At 43.3% G+C, this 17,817-nt stretch overlaps 1 protein-coding gene across 1 annotated transcript in view; it reads right to left on the minus strand.

Annotated features, from left to right (window-relative positions):
- The window catches only part of BIRC6 (baculoviral IAP repeat containing 6), a 347,923-nt gene that overhangs the window by 116,466 nt on the left and 213,640 nt on the right, over positions 1 to 17,817 (minus strand). The window contains exons 59-62 of the mRNA XM_040347806.1: positions 11,106 to 11,273; positions 10,807 to 10,980; positions 3,473 to 3,669; positions 75 to 375 (exon numbers count right to left, since the gene is read on the minus strand). Coding sequence (XP_040203740.1) covers positions 75 to 375; positions 3,473 to 3,669; positions 10,807 to 10,980; positions 11,106 to 11,273 — 840 coding nt within the window. The remainder of the gene's footprint in view (positions 1 to 74; positions 376 to 3,472; positions 3,670 to 10,806; positions 10,981 to 11,105; positions 11,274 to 17,817) is intronic.

The following is a 17,817-nucleotide window of genomic DNA, read 5'->3' on the forward strand; positions in this document are numbered from 1 at the left end:
GGTAAAATGAGTATATTTCATCTCTTCTTGTATGTATATTACAGTGAGTGCTGAGATCGTAAAATGATACTCACTTCCTTCTCCATCATCTGTAACTCCCAGTACCAGGCGGAGTAGGCACTGTGCATGCTTCCTCTCCTTGAGCAGAACCTCAGCATACCCTGGGAGACGAAGGAAAAGACCAAATGCAGCCAGGGAGTGAGCAGGAATGGGGGACATTGTTTGCACAGCAGACTTGATTGGGGGAGGCTCTGAAGCAATAGTTTCTGGAGCTTCATAAACCAACTCTCCAGATTGTTCAATAGTAACCCATTCAAACTGATCGCTGTCCTTTGGTTTTTCCTGTGTTGTGGAAGGTACAACAGGAGTACTCACCTATAAAAAATAAAAAATAAATTGAATACTTTTATCATTTTCAAAGTGTTATGGTATACCCAGACAAGCAGGTTTCACAGGACAACACGTGCAACCTTATAAGAAGTTACTGTGGCAATTGCACGGTTGAATTTGACATGCCAGGTATCGAGAGCCTGTTAATACAGTGTGTGTTGGGCCTTTGCTGGGAAGTTTGCCTCGACTCCTACGAGTTTAATTCACACCACTGAATTGCAGTGGTGTGCACTGAAAAAATAAAAAATAAAAGGACACGCTGCATTTTTAGTCAGTGCAGAATGCTGCATAAAGAATAATCAAATGGCGTTATGGGACTTTTTAATAAGGTTCCAAAAACAATAAAAAACTAAAACCTTCATAGAATACAACAGCAACTGCATGTTAATGTGTGATGTTGGGTGTAAATGGGCTTAAAATATTTTGGTGAAAGCATTTTATAATCCCAAATGGGAAAATGCACTATATGCAACATGCATGCTTTGAAAGTCTATTTCATGCTGATAGGGGCTCATAAAAAAAACAAAATTGTTTAACATAAATGTCTAATGGTTTATAAAACAGCACTTTAGAAATACAAACCTGCATTCAACAAATACATCAACTCACTCCTGAACCAACCAAAAGCCTGGTAAACCGATATTTTTTTTTTTTTTATTTCAACCCAGCAGGCTGAATGGAAAATTAATTAAGAAGCTCACTGTACCAACTATGCAATGCTAGTACAGTGATCTCCCCTCTAAGCTATGGTGTTCTGACAAGGGGACTGGATGCAGAATTGATCTGATGCTGCATCTGTCCCACGCTGCCTCTATACAATGAGCCAAGTGATCTCTCAGTTCTCAGTCTTTAGTGAGCAGCGAGCATGTGACGGTCAGTCACCAGCTCTCTGCTATGCCCCACTAGCGCTGGACTGTAGAGGGGGCTGGAAAAGCTGGCTTAGGCTCTCGGCAGCACACAGAGGTTAAGCGAGCTGCTAGTCAGGCATCTGGTTGGATACTAATATTGTCAGGATCCCCATAGAGCCTGGACTTGACATCAGCAGACTTTAGTCCGCTATTGGCTGAACCTGGGTCACAGGAGAGCAGAAATAAGAGCTTTGGCCATGCTTTTACCCAGGGTCTATGGATGGGTTTCAGGGGGTCCATGGAGGTCAGATAAGAAATTAAAGAACGGTTTATAGCGCTGACTGCATCTCTTGACTCATTGTGGCCTATATTTACCATTTAAATTTGTATCATCAATTTATTGCTAAACCACCATCTTGTGCCACTCCATAATAGCAAGTGCCAATTCTCATTTTGCAGTAGTAGTAAATTTGAGAAGAATTTTAATTGTTTTGTTTAATTTCCACAAGATGATAGCATTTTGTTTGTGTAATGGGTTGCCATTACTTTTGTGCATGACAGTGATTTTTTTGTTAAGATTGTCCGCTTTACTCCAAATTTGTAAATGTGTGTGCGTGACATATACACACACACACACATAAAAAATTGATATAGATATATATACCCACACACCTTGGTTTAAGAGCGTTTTGAACAAGAAACTTTTTAATACATTTTTACTTGATAGACAAGCTAAGTCTTGATATACAAGTAGCGTCATGTCACAACCGAGTATAAAAAAAAAAAGGAAGGAGCTTCTAAGTGTAGCAATATGGTTACATTTAATGAAGGTACAACATTTAGAAACTCGCATGGTGGATGATTAAAACAGGCCCATCTAAGTATGCAGGGATCCGGGGTAAAACTGTCCACCCTACGCGGACCACCACCAATGTCAAGAATCGCTTTCAGATCACTCTACTGCAGTCTACTGTAGTCTTCATGGTCACGATTGCAGACTGACAGCGGTGAGAACCAGTGGTGCAGAGGACCGTCTATGTGGACAGATTTCCCCCCAGATGCCTGCATACTTAGATGTGCCTCTTTTAATCAACCATGTGAGTTGCTAAATGTTGTACCTTCATTAAATGTAACCATATTGCTACACTTAGAAGCGCCCCTCTTTTTTAAACACTGTAGCTCCTGCTGGATTTTGCTTCTAATCCCGTTGTGGAGGCTTCCATTTGTGGATGGACATTTTATGGTTACACCACCTCACACTGCTATAATCTTTTTATATGGACTATAAACTGAAGGACTTATGACTAAACGGTTGTGGAACGAATCGGAGTTTCCATTATTTCTTATGGGGAAAATCGCTTTGATATACGAATGCTTTGGATTACAAGCATGTTTCCGGAACGAACTATGCGCGCAATCCAAGTTTTTACAAAATATATATATATATAATATCTCAATCAAATTTCAATAAAATCAAAGTACAATATTTTCATTGCAGGCAAAGTTGTGTTTATCGGAATATTTTTCAGCAGGGGGTCCATAGTTTATCAGATTCTTTAAGGCATTAGTGGCTCAAAAAATATTAAGAACCACTACTCTAGGGGGATATATCCGATGGGTTTAAAGAGTTGTTTCTGGGCAGAAAACAAAGTTGATACCCCCAGGAAACACATGGAGCTGCAAAGGGTCTTACAAGACACACATTGAAAAGTGAAGTCATAGGGCTTTGAAAAAGAATGGATAAGGAGGAGATTTTTTTTTTAAGGGCACTTAGACCCCTTTCACACTGTAGCGGTTTGCAGACGCTATAAATAGCGCCTGCAAACCGACCCTAAACTGCTGCTGTTTCTCCAGTGTGAAAGCCCCGAGAGCTTTCACACTGGAGTGGTGCGCGCTAGCAGGACGGGAAAAAAAGTCCTGCTAGCCACATCTTTAAAGCGGTGTGTATACCGCTCCCGCCCATTGAAATCAATGGGACAGCGCGGCTATACCGCCGGCAATGCACCTCTGCATGTGTCACCTAAAGCTTTGCCAGCGTCTGATAACCTGAAGGTACATTCCTACAACCTATGGGGTATGAATATTCTGCCTGTGTCCTGAAATGTATGTTTAACATTTATTGTGGTCACAAATTAATTAAACAGCAATCACATTATCTGTCATAATAAAACATAAGGAATATTTTGTTAGCAAATTTAAAACACTGTCATAACAATATAGAAAAAAAGTCTTACTTGCTGAATGACATCTGGGTAAAGCATAGGAAGTCGCTCAGCGATGAGGGCCAGCCCACCCATCCCTGCAAAAACTTGCAGTGGAGACTGAATTGGGCAGGTTTCTAGTAAAGTGTCATCCAAAATGGATTCCATGCAGTCGTCTCCTGGGCTCATTACTTCATCTTCAGGGCATGAACCCAAAAAATCCCCATGCTCTTTAAACACAAACAAAACACAAACAGATAAAGACACAGATGCAGACACAAAAATGTATAATGCTGCAATAATGTTTATAAATGCTATACTTTGAACAAAATACTGACAATCAACAGAGGCAAGTTAAAGTGGAACTTTAGTCAGAAAATTAAAGTGGTTACAATCCCCTTTTTACTACAGGTAAGCCTACAATGAGGCTTACCTGTAGCTACCATGGATATCTCCTAAACCTACACGGTTTAGGAGTAAACCCCTGTATCTGCATGTGCCAACATCATCGGCACATGCGCACTGAAGCAACGGCTCGTTTGTGCCGTTGCTTCAGCTGATGTGCCGTTACCAGCCCCCAATACCCAGAAATAACCCTGGGAGCGATGTCGCCGGCCGGAGCAGTGTATGTGGACCACTACGGGGCATCGATCTAAGGTGAGTATTTCATAATGAGCTAGTATGAATAGTAGCTCATTATGCCTTGGTCTTGCAGGTTTTTTTTTTCCCGTTTACAAACACTTTAAGCCCTGCTAGGTCACCTCAGGCTGGCCCATTTTACAGGTATAGCTGTGTAAAACATTAAATATACAAGAACAAGTCTCCTGCGCTCTGATATTTTATAGGGAGTACTATGAAGTGGTGCGGTTCAATTGAAAGTTATCATCTAGAGTCTTGCAGTCCTCCTCAGAATCGTGGGTATTCATGAAACTATAAAAGAGAAGAAAGAGAGCGGAGGGCGCACCGACCTCGTGTGATACTGATAAAAAATATTTATTCCAATAGTAAAATCAATGGTTATACTCACAAAATTGGAGTTAAAATCAGGCTTTAAAAATGAGTACAGCAGATGTCCAGCATCGTCAGTGGAACACGAATAATCGTTTGAACCAATCAGTAGATGTAAAAGCTGACGCGTTTCGGGGGCGTACCCCTTTCCTCAGAGCTAACGTGGTCTGCAGAGCACTGCAGACCACGTTAGCTCTGAGGAAAGGGGTACGCCCCCGAAACGCGTCAGCTTTTACATCTACTGATTGGTTCAAACGATTATTCGTGTTCCACTGACGATGCTGGACATCTGCTGTACTAATTTTTAAAGCCTGATTTTTAACTCCAATTTTGTGAGTATAACCATTGATTTTACTATTGGAATAAATATTTTTTATCAGTATCACACGAGGTCGGTGCGCCCTCCGCTCTCTTTCTTCTCTTGTGTAAAACATTAACATATAATTGACTATACAGTTTAAAATCCAGTAATATGCCATCTCCCCTGTTTTTAGCGCATACTGTTAGGTTAATTCAGTTATCCATGGGCTGGGATGTAAGTGAGCTTGGATTTTTCCTTGGCTTTTTTATATCATATGTTGCCTTCCAATGATGCTTGCTGCAATGGCCAGTTATAGGTGGGGGCAGTGGATACCTTTTTTATATTACGGTTATATTGGTCAGGCAACACACTGACACCTTTGCAGCCATTGTGCTAGCTGCTGGGTGCTCAGTGTGCCTCTGTACCTTTAAGAAGAGGGTGGGCTCCCTTCAGTCCACCTGCCTTCCATCTATCCATCAGAATACATGTGAAAATGTGTGGAGACTAAACCCCTGTTTAACGCATACTGTTAGACAGGTTCATTCAGTTGTCTGCGGGCTGGACGGTAAGTGAGCTTGGATTTTTCCTTGGCCTTATTTATATCATATGTTGACTTCCAATGCTGCTTGCTGCAATGGCCAGTTATAGGTGGGAGCAGTCGACAACTTTTTTTTTAATATGACATCTCACCCTGCTCTGCACATGCTCAGTTGCTCTACATTGGGCACCGGCGAGTTTGTAAAGGCTGATCTGCTGACTGCCTTAAAGAGTTTGTGAAGTCAGAAGGTTTTTCATCTTAATGCATTCTATGCATTAGATAAAAATGCCTTCTTTGTGCAGCAGCCCCAATACTTACCTGAGCACCCTCTAGATGTTGCACGAGATGCTCCCCTCATTGGCTGAAACAGCAGTACGGGGACATAGGCTCCCACTGCTGTCAAAGTCAGTCAGCCAATGAGGAGAGAAGAGGGGCGGTGTCGGGCCACAGCTCTGTGTTTGAATGGACACAGGGAGCTGTGTCTTGGTTTGGGTGCCCCTATAGCAAGCTGCCTGCTGTGGGGGCACTCAACAGGAGGGAAGGGCCAGGAGCACCAAAGAGGAACCTGAGACGAGGAGGATCCGTGCTGCTCTGTGCAAATCATTGCACAGAGCAGGCAAGTAGAACATACTTTTTTTTTTTTTTTTTTAAACCTAGACTTTCCAACCATTTGGCGACCAAATCATAGCCAAATGACCGCTACAGCGCGGCCGGCTAATTCTGGGATGACGTCCTCCCAGACTCGCTCTTCCCACGTGCACAAGGAAGTGTCCGTGCTCACCAGACCCGGCACATCATGGCTCGCAGTAAAGGGCCAATGACAGCGGCCCTTTACCACATGATCATTCCGTCTGACAGCAATCGCTTGTCAACAAATCGTCGCATGTCTAGTTTTGCTCTCTCCTTGCACGCTGTACATACTGATCATGCCCTATTTTTAATCCGTAAAAAAAAAAAGGAATGGAGGATAAATGGATGCAATTAGACCAGTGGTCCGTTGTTGCATGCCTTTTTAAATCAGTTGTTAGGAGCAACCAGTCACTGGGGGGGTTTGGGGGGTTATGATGAAGAAAGGCAGGACAGGAGAACAGCAGTATACACAGTGAGGGGCACAGACAGGCTTCCTGACACGGACTGTCATTGTGACCTTTTAAATGTAATTGTTTTCTTTTTTTCCTTTCGATTTTGGAGCTGTAATTTGAGGGGGGGGGGGGGGGGGGTGTTTAAGGTAGGAGAGAAGAACAGTACACACAGTGAGGGGGCAGTCTGTACAGACAGGCACCCTCACTTGCCGAAGCTGACTGTCAGGTTTTAGATTCAACTTACTTCATAGCAGCAAGATGGAGACGTTCATTTGGGCCACTAAATTAAACAAAGGGAGGGGGTCAACGTTGATGTCACTGGGTGACCCTGCCACATTTGTTTAATTTAGTGGCAGGCCCGAATGACAGCTCCTTCTCGGCGCTATGAAGCATAGAAAAATTACAATTACATTTAAAAGCCGACAGTGACAGTCGGCAAGTAAGAACCTGTCTGCACAGTCTGCCCCTTCAATGTGAATACTGCTCTTCTCCTGCCCTCTAACAATGTGAAAGATGTTACACCATGAAAATCGTGGTATTCATTCTAAGCAAAACAAATAAAAAAAACGTAATTCACATTTTATCCAGAATCGTGCAGCTATAATTAAAAACAACATTTTTACTCCAGTGGTTAAGTTGATGTAACTGAACTGATGTAACTGAACTGATGAAACAAACTGAAGGCATGTGTGAAAGGGGCGGCAAGACTCCTAACAAGCTGTGAATTCAAATATTTTAACATTTGCTACATTAAGGATGTACAACATCCTACTGTGAGAGGCCTTCTAGACCTAAATAGCTCTTACTGGAGTATTTCCCTAAATACAAGTTACTCAAATCTTAACACGCAGGAAATCTGACTTTACTCTTACAAAGGACACAACAAAACAATGGCTAAAACAGCCTGCGGTTGTAACTTCAATGCCAAATCATGTTTTACGTTACAATAATAGAAAATGTACTTAATCTGCTTGTCGTGAACATACAACCCTCCAAGCTAACTTTGTTCCCAATTATGTTGCAAAACAAAACATTTTTAATGAGCTACCATTTTTAGAATGAAGAATCTGTCTGGAAAACATATGTATTCTTTCTAATAAATTATTACCAAAGATACTGTAAATGATGCAAGAATCACAGGATTTATGACCTTGTACCATAATATAAGTTCCTAGTTTTTAGGCCAAGATTTGCTTGCAGGATTATCTAATTTTAGGCCGACCAACCAGATTATTAAGGTGGCTTTAAACGTCAGACATGAAATGTCTATTTGTCGCCTGTAAAAACGAACACGTGGTTGAACAGTTGCTACGATTGTTTTTACTTTGCAGGGAATTGCCTTCAGAAAAGAATGATATCTGAATGATGCCTGCAGGCATCATTCAGATAGCTCCACCAAAAGTCCAGGATGTCAGATGATGGCCTACGGCGGAAAGGGGTTAAATTAAATTGTCCCTTGGACTGCATGACACTTTGTGAGGGTTTATATCACCTGTGTGGAATGTTTGGTAATGAAGAGAGCCCTCTGGATTTTTAGCTATAAGATTTCAATGCGGTAAATCACTGCAAATTGGTTGCCCCTGGAAGACTGATCTGCCCTACCTATGTTTTGTCTGACGAGCTCAGCGGTGACATCAGCAAGTTCATTCAAAAAGCCGGTGGCTGTGCTATATGCTCTTTGATATTGCTTTACTTGTGAGTACCCATCAATTTTATTAATAAATCAGTTTTAACTGTACTTCACTATGGGATTTTCTTGCTTCTTTCTAGATGTGTGTTAACGTCGCTGAGGCAAGTTTATGTGAAGTGATCCAGCGGCTGTGTGGGGCATGATGCTCTAAAGTGTGACAGGCTTGAGGCACACCCAAGCTGTTTTTTTTTTCATATACAAAAGTTGGCTGGTGCACATTTGGTGCCGGTTCACACTAGCGGGAAGCAGTGCGATTCCAGTGCTGGTTCCTGCATCGCATAGGACTCAAAAGCAGTTCACACTGCCCTATGCGAACCGCTGCATGTGTCAATAGAATGTTAATTACACCCCCAGATCGGTTTGCATGCCGTAGTGCAAACTGTCAATATGGGATATTTGATGCTGCAGTCACAATTTATTCAGATATACATTTTTTTAAATATTTGTTATTGCACTTATATCTGCACTGATCTGATTATTTTCTAGCATTGGTTACTTTTGTGTTTTAGAGCAAACAAGTGTGAGGCATCTTTTACAGGCAGCTTTAAGTGACCAGGATTTGAGCCATAGTATTCTGTGGATGTGAATGGAAATCAAACCTAGAAATTTGTGTCATTACTTGTTATAGGGCATCCACACTGACATGAAAAAAACCCATCATTGCCAAGGGTGCATAAACACGAACCTCCGCACAAAGATAATGTCTATGTGCCCATGTGAATGAAGCCTTAAAGCAGAAACGCTAAATGAGGCTAGATACATTGTTTTGAGTCCGCCAGCTCAAACGTTTGTGCACGAATGCGCTATAGCATTCAGACATTTTTAATTAAATGTATTATAAAACCACCATATGAGCTTCACAACTAATTCTATATACATAAACAACACATTTATCAGCAGTGTAAGGGTGCATTCACATGCGATTACATACGTGTGTGTGCGCAAATGGCTGTGAGAGCTGGCAGCTTCCCATTGCCATTCCCTTTTAAATGGGACTGCCTACTCGCAGTAAATTGCGGGAACCCCTGCTGGGATTCTTGCAGCTGAGCGCATACAGGGTACATTTACAAGTGTAATATCCCAAGGAGAAGGCCAGTAGTAGTTTGAAATATTTTTTTTTAGTTACACGACAGATGAGTTAAGGGTTATCTTATGAATGTGTGCTAAAGCTGAACTGCAGGTCAGCAGATAAAATGACTAGCTTAGTAAAAAAATAAAAAATAACTGCGATTGACAAAGGGAATATCAGCAAACTGATGAATCTTCACTACTTTCTTTCCTCCTGTCAGAAAGATCACTGTAAGCATATATGCACTATAGCAGTGCATGACTGTCTGAAGCCTGGTACACAGTTTTTTTCCCCCATTTATACCATGAGGAAAAAAAAACAAAAAAAAAACGCCACCTGCTGCAATGATCCAACGTTCGTACAGCATCTGAGCTGTTATATTCTGACAGGGGGACGCAGAACACTCCGATCAGCGATCTCAGCCATTGGCTGAGAGCGCTGATCTGGAAACTGTAGGATGCTGTTTTTCTTGCATGCTCAGCTGGCTTCTGTAAGACTGGCTGCCTTATACGCAGGCCTAATATTGGCTGTTTTTTATTGAACAGGCCAATGTCATCCAGCATTCGGACCCTGTGTACGGGGCTTAAGAGTGCTCCTTGTGTTGACCTCTAATCAGAAAAGTGAGAGTGCTGCTGTGCAGTAAATCAAAGGACACATATCAGATTGAGGTCCTTTCACTAGTTTTACCATTTCCTTGTTTATTAAATATATAGTTTGTCTCCTAAACAACTGCTATGCCTTGCTAATTGCATAGTTAAGTGATAGCAACAGAGCCTCCTGCAGTTTGTCAACTACTGATTCAAATCTATGGTGAATATCGTTTTGTACTACTTGAATCAAAATAACTTAAAAGCTCACTGAGAAGACCCCTGTTGCTCCACACTAGGTTGCATGCATAGGGCTAGATTCAGAAAGATAAGCGCATCTTTCTGCGGGCGTAACGTATCTCAGATACGTTACGCCGCCGTAAATTAGGGCGCAAGTTCCGCCTAATTCAAATGGGGATGATGTGGGCATGTTTTATTTAAATTAATGGTGACCCTGCCTATTTTACGTTTTTAACGAACGGCTCGAAATTCCGCCGCAAATCGTCATTGCTTATTCGCGAACGACTTACGCAAGCGACGTTACATTTTCAAAATTTGACGCGGGAATGACGTCCACACTTAACATAGGATACGCCTCATATAGCAGGGGTAACTTTACGCCGAAAAAAGCCTAACGTAAACGAAGTAAAAAATTGTGCCGGGCGGACGTACGTTTCTGAATCGGCGTAACTACCTAATTTGTATATTCCTCGCGTACATATACGGAAGCGCCACCTAGCGGCCGGCGTAAATATGCAGCCTAAGATACGCAAGTCGGATCTTAGGGAAATCTATGCGTAACTGATTCTATGAATCAGTCGCATAGATACGACGCCGCAACTCAGATATACACCGTCGTATCTCGTACCTGAATCTAGCCCTAGAGTTTTCCCACTTAAGTGACAGTGCTGACACAATACGGGAATAGATTTTATCAGAAAATTAGCAAAAAGTACTCTAATAATCTACTACTTTAACTTTAGATAAATCTATCACCCAAATTTTCGACATAAAAACATTACCATTTTCGGTTAAGAGACACCATCTGTAGATCAGGAAAACATTATGTCAATTACCAAAAAAAAAACTTACCCTTTTCTGTGTGAAGACGCTTGAAAGAATCAGTTTTTGATAGACTAGGATCAGAAATAACTTTGGAACCAAGCTTAACTGTTAGGTCGACTGAACGAAAACCCTGAGGAAGCTTTCTTTCATATAACAGTGTAAGTAGTTGTGCAAGGGTCATTTCAGGTGGTAAGGGTTGACCTATGGGGAAAACCGACTTGTTAGAATAGAAGACATAGTGTGGTAAAAGTGTGTGCGAGTGAGAAATGTAAATGGTTTCTATTGGACCCAAAAGCATTTTTACAGTAAACAAAGATAAAAACTACCTGGCAGCAACTTATGGTAAAGGTGGAAAACTGGAATGCTAATGGTCTTGCTTGAAGAATCCACACCTGATGAGGTTCCTCCTACTTTGTCGGCCAATATTCTTCCTCTTCTAGATGGTGGACGTGGTGGCGTAGAGGATACCGCTCGTTTTGATTGAGATTTCAATCCTTGGATGTAAAATGAATGCATTTATCATATTGAGAATAGTTTGCCATTAATACAATGCTTTTATCCACTGGCAAATTCCATTTGACTTTAGGGCTAAAAAAGTTTTCGTTTAAAATTACTACAGATATTAAAGTGTTTGTAAAGTCAGAAGGTTTATTATCTTAATACATTCTATGTGCAGCCACCCCCCCACAATACTTACCTGAGCCCCATCTCTATCCACGAGTGTCTCGGCCATCCGACACACTCCCTCTTGATTGGCTGAGGCAGCAGCGGTGCTATTGGCTCCCACTGTTAAAGTCAGCTAGCCAATCGAGAGAGGGAGTGAGGTGGGGCATTCGACAGATAGGAGGAACCAAATCCATTGCACAGAGCAGGTAAGGCAAGAATATATATATATATATATATATATATATATATATATAAATAAATATATAAAGCAAATATGTTTTCACAGCATACAATTTCATTTTATATCAGCATGATAAAACGCAATGGAAACAATAGTTATTTTTGACAATGCAATATAAAAACAGAATTGTTGGCCATTTCTTTCCACAACTTCCAGGATTCCCTGCATGCTTTGCAGACACACCTCTGCCATTTACTTTTAATAAGAACTACATGATACCTTGCTGTGTGAAAGCTGGGAATCCTGTACAGACTTTGCATCCTAAAACTCCTCCACTTTGCACCTCTGTAGTTGAGAAAAAAGGCTTTGAAATGTGGCACAGTAGTGCCTACTCATAGGGCATAGCGAATATAAGTCACAGAATTTAAACCCCATCTGAGGGCAAAACTTTTTTTTCTGTGCCCGCACTGCACAGGTTAACTGCTTATTTTTAACTAGGGGAGAGGAGAAGCGAGATATACCCACCTTATCCTCCCAGCACAAGACCAGTCCAGCACCTCCGCTCGTCAGCAGTTTTGAGTTGTGAACGTTTCCCGATGTCATTAAGCCTAGAGCAGTCTCCACAGACCTGTAACAGTCCATTAGAGGAGCGCCATTTTCCAGTGGAACAAAGGATCGGGCGAGTATAAGCCTTCTCCTCACTCCTAGACAAGTCAAGCCGTTGACCCAAGTCAGCCTTACCGCATGGGATGTTATTTTTTTTGCCTGGAGTTGGGCTTTACAGTTGGTCGTAAACCTCAGACATGAAATATGAAGAAAGCATATCCCTCCATAGTACTTGTCTCAATTAAGAGCAATAAGTGTCACTTCTGTTTGCTGCTTCATTCCTCTGCTATCTGCATAAGTCACTTTTGACAAGTTTTCCTGACAAAAAAAAAAAAAGGCGTCAGGGAAGGGACGGCCGCCCACTCAGCCTCTTCGCAGCTGCCCATTCAGTTCATGGCATGTCTGGGGGGGAAGAGACTAGAGGTCAGCTGACGATTGTGAGGTGGGAGGGGTTGGAGGAGACCCTATCTCCTGATTTCGGCATAGGTGTCACTGCTACGAGACACCACAAAGTCGGAGACACAGTGGGTAACACTACCTATGATTATAGTTGCCATTAACTAGTTACCGACCGCCCACCGTCATTCTACGTCGGCACTTTAAAGATGAATATCTCAGTAACGGCAGCAGCTGCTGCCACAATCGAGATATTCATCTCTTCAGTGGGCGGCCGTGTAAACGATAATGGCGGTCTCCGCGGCGGATTCGCCGCGAGATCGCCGTTATCGGTGGCAGGAGAGGGGCCCCTTCCGCCGCTCTCCCGCGCCCTCCGCCCGCTTAGCGTAGCCGTCGGTAGCGGCGGAGGCGATCAGGACCGTTCGGCAGCTGAGCGGGGTTACGAGTGAAGGAAAAATCTCCTTCACCCGTCCCCATAGCTCTGCTGGGCGGAAGTGACGTCAAAATGTCAGTCCCGCCCAGCCTCTTAAAGCAACATTTTTTTTTTTTGTCATTTGAGAACCACTGACGTAAGGGCTTACAGCCACTTTAACTGGTTCCGGTCTGCACTATACCCGAAAGACTACTACAGTGCAGCTCTACAGTTCTGTGGGATGTCCTTCTCAAAGGGGGCGTGCTTTATGACCACTCTGTCCTTTGAACACAGCCGATCATTGAGCATGGAAAAGGGCCAATCACAGCAGCCTTTTACCATGTGATCAGCTGTGTCAATGTAAACAGACTTGCCGGTTATCACAATTCCTTTCCTCACAGGCTGTCTGCATGGGGAAAGGAGAGACGATAACCAGCAGGTCTGACAGGGCACAGTGAGCACATGGTTTACACTGATAATCAGGGCACTGATCATCAGCCCCCTGGTTATCAGTGCAGCCCCACCCACCCATGGTCATTAGTGTAGCCCCACCAGTCACCCTGGTTATCAGTGCAGCCCCATCAGTCCCCCGGTTATCAGTGCAGCCCCATCAGTCAAATGATAGAACTGTCTGGGCACACAAACAGCTGTGTGTGTAGTAGCCATTTTGTACAGGTCACAAGTCTTCCATGCCATTTTGTCATAAGAATATGCAGCTACCCGGCCTTCTCCTTCAGCTCATACAATCCACAACCTCTTTATGCCAGACACCTCTTATCAATGTCCCAATACCCATAAAAGTGTGAGACTTAACGCTTCAGTGACTATTAAAAACCACAGTGGAATCTGTACAATACATATGCTGTCTCTTGGTAGAATCCATCATTCACGTATATTCCATAACCAAAATAATAATTGCACAGCCAAAACATGGACATATTTACTTTTCTCAGATATTTTGTAACGTTCCAAGTCCACACACCCTTATGTCAGACCATATGATAGGCATGTCCAAAGTCCGGCCCTCGTTCCAGTTTAATGTGGCCCCCTGGTAATTTGGATATATACTGTATTTATCGGCACTGCCTCGGAGGGGGGGGACGGACGAGTGCTGTCAAATTACATACAGGAGAAGCTCCTGTTTACTCGGCGGCATCTGTAATAGGAAGTCCTGTCTCCTGGGCTGCCACTGGACGACTCCTCTGTCTATCACAGGAGACGGGACATTGTATTAAAGAGGCTGCTGTGTAAACAGGAGATTCTCATGTATGTAATCTGTCCCCCCCCATCCCCTCTGAGGCTGTAGATGGGCATAGATCAGGCTGCATTCATGGCAATGGCGAGGATGCATTCATGGCAATGGCGAGGATGCAGATGGGCACTGACCCTTATTTTGCTTCACAGTTCTTTACAATTTTTTTTTCTCTGAAACTTCCCACCTAAAGTGAAGGTGCGTGTTATACGCCGATAAATACGGTATATCCAAATAACACTCCCAAGCTCATCTCTTCACCACACACAGCCACAAAGGCAAGAGAATTCTTGTTGGGCCGTGTATTAGTGCTCGGGAAAACACACTTAGACCAAATTTTAATGGTTCAAAGAATGTCAGGCAAAATGGTCGGCCCTTATACATGTTCACTTCATCAAATCTGGCCCTCTTTGAAAAAAGTTTGAACACCCCTGCCATATGAGGAGCCGCTGGCATCCCTTATTTCTGCTAGGTAAAAAAAACACATCGTAAACCTGCCATATTTCGATTTGTTTTGAAGTGAATTTCACACGGGATAATAATCTGCTTGTTTGCAAACTGGAGATATTCCAGGATATGAATACAAATTGAAAATTGTATTGAGACATGGTCATGAAAGTAGAGACCTCCAGCAACCACCCCTTTAGACCAGATGGTCTGTCAACACCCTTTTGATCCCAAAGAAAAGGGCGATGCCAGGACCGTGACAGTTCTCATGTACCATCAAATCAGGAACATCTGAAGTTTGAGAACCAATATAATCGGTCCCGTCGATTAAACTCTGATAACACCCAGAACTGCAAGTAGCCTCCCTTTTCAACTCTGTTATTTCTCTGTTGCTACATTATCTCCATTTGTTTGAAACAACTTTTTTTACTGTAAACATTTTATTTGCACCCATTTTGACCTTATCCTTAAACCTCATTCTAAAAAGTGTTAACCTTGTCCCTAATCTTTTAATGCAAACTAAAAAATGAATCAGTCTCCTGAAGAGTGCTGTGGTATACAATAAATCACTGAAAATACCCGTGTGGTCATAGTGTGTGTTACAGGTGTTTATTCTAAAATCATCATAGGTATTGCTAAAATTATGAGCCTACTCCTGTTTGGCCCAAAAAAAGGTGGTGGTAGCTGAAGAGTTCATTGGTAATAAACATAGCCCAGTGACAATCGCTCTCAGGCTGCTGGCACATGGATTAGGTCTTGCAAGCTGGGATAGCTTTGTATCGGGTGCAGCCGAGAGTGGCATTGTTACGCAAGTGACAGAGCAATGTAAAATTGGCCAGTTCTTTGTCATGCGTCGGTGAGGAGGGCAGGGATCCAATACCCATGTCCATCACATTGGCTGGCAGCGCAAGTGGGATAGTTTTGCATTAAAAGCATTCAGTGCATTGTTCGGCATTATCTGTGCACTGAAGGATTGTAACCTCTGGGGAAACAGTCCTTAAAGACAAGGCGTTTTTTTTTTTTTTTTTTTTTTTTTAAAGAGACATGCACAGGAACAGCTACTTCCTACAGCTCCTTTCAATCTCTGCTTTCTTTTCTATCTTTTCTAATAGCAAACACGCCTGGGTTATCAGAATCTAAGATGACCAGAAATGACCTGTCTGTTGAGTGTACATATAGAGGAATTGACGTCGGTGGCAACAATCATGAAGGCACGATTCATGCCCTATGATCCAGGCAGACCAGAACATGAAGGGGTTCCTGCTACTTCAGAGCCCAGTTGTTGAGAAAAGGCACCGCAGGATGGGCAAGCACAGACTGACACTGAAGTATCATTGAATGTCACCAAGCCACATCATGAGAAGGCCAGCTTCAGAGTGCCTAACCCCCAGCATAGGCTCTCCACAGGTGCAGGAAATGCTACAATGCAAAAGGGAAACTGATCATTTGGTGTAAACGTTTCTCAAGTGCCAGGCTGCTGCCGAGTAAAAGGAGCGCAGGGCTGCGGGTGAGAGGCTGCGGAAAGCCAGGCTGCGGCTGAGAGAGAGAATGCATAGAGGGAGGCTGATCGCCGACACAAACTGGAGATGACTAGGCTCCAGCAGCAGTGAATCAGAAACTTGGGTCCCTAGAGCACAGACGTTTCTCTGACAGTGAGCCAGGCAGCTAAATTTCCAGTCATGGAAAAGGACAGTGACATTGATGTGCATCTACTGTCATTTAAAAAAAACTTGCCGTCAGCACCATCTGCCCCAAGCACCTGACGTCAGGGCTGCAAGACAAGGCCCTGGATGCACATGTCGATTTTCCAGTGAAGCAGGATGACAATTATGAGTCCATAATGGCTGCGATCCTACTAAAGTATCAGCTCACTATTTTAGCGATTTAGCAGTAAGTACTGTGCACTTTTTTTTTTTTTAACCAATTGTACAGTTCTCAATTATAGGTAGATGTCCAAAGCCCCTCTCCCCCACCCCCTCACAGTGCACCCCCTTACCTTGTGCTGCTGCCTGGAAGAAGCTAGGGGCGGAGCTGGGAAGCAGAACGTACCAGGTCTGGAGAAGGACCAGAGGAGGGATAAGTCGGATGAATGCAGAGAGAGGCAGGATCTGTAGGTGGTATTCTGGCCTTATCCCTGCTTGAGGAGGGGGTCAGAGATGAACCTCTCTGCGACTGCATGTAGAAGCACAGGATCTTGGGGGGGTGCAGCAACTCCAGTAGAAGTGCAAGGGCCACAAAATGAAAAAATGGCCTGGAGGGCCAGGTTCAGTGTTTGGCACAATTTTAGTAGCCCAAGGTATACTAAATCTGCAGTGTTGAAATGACATCATATCACTCAGACATGTTGGTCATGTGAAAAAGTACGTACATTCCATGGAAACTGTTGACTTTCTCAACATATTTGAACAAACATCAGATATTTATTCAGTGACCAGTGTTGCCAACGGTCCCTAAATTTATGGACGGTCTGTAAATAACAGGCACTTTTATTCTGTTTGTAAACAGGCGAAAGGTGCCTGGAAAAAATCTCATTGTCGGCGGCTCTGAACGGTGCATGCAGTTCCAGAGTGAGCCATTAACAGAGCTGCCAGGCTTGATCTTGGATCGGGCAGCAGGGTGCGTCTTATATTCACATACCCTGTCGGACGAGTAGAGGCCGAGCTCAGCAGTTCACTAACCAGTTGGCTTTGGATCTGCAAATGTGCAGTTCAGAGTCGCCGACAAGGCTTTTTATATTTCAAAGTGATTTCCCGCCAGCCGCCCATAAATCCAGAGTGTAACACACTGCCACCAGCAGCCAGCCAATTATGTATAAAGAGGCACTCTGGAGGAAGAACTTAGGGGGCACTCTAGAGGCACTGATGTAAGGGGGCACTCTAGAAGATGTAAGGGTGCTCTGAAAAGTGGCACTCGGGAAATTGAAAAAAATAGCCAGGTCCATGTGGTTAGCAGGGTAAAAGTGGCCTCAGCTCTGTGTGGCCTGGATGAATCGAGCGGAGGCTGCTTTTACCTGCTAACCACTTGGACCTGGCTATTTCTTTCCATTTCCCGAGTGCCACATTAGAGCCCCCTGAGGTG

The sequence above is a fragment of the Rana temporaria genome, chromosome 4 (assembly GCF_905171775.1).
Source record: "Rana temporaria chromosome 4, aRanTem1.1, whole genome shotgun sequence".
Taxonomy (NCBI): Eukaryota; Metazoa; Chordata; class Amphibia; order Anura; family Ranidae; genus Rana; species Rana temporaria.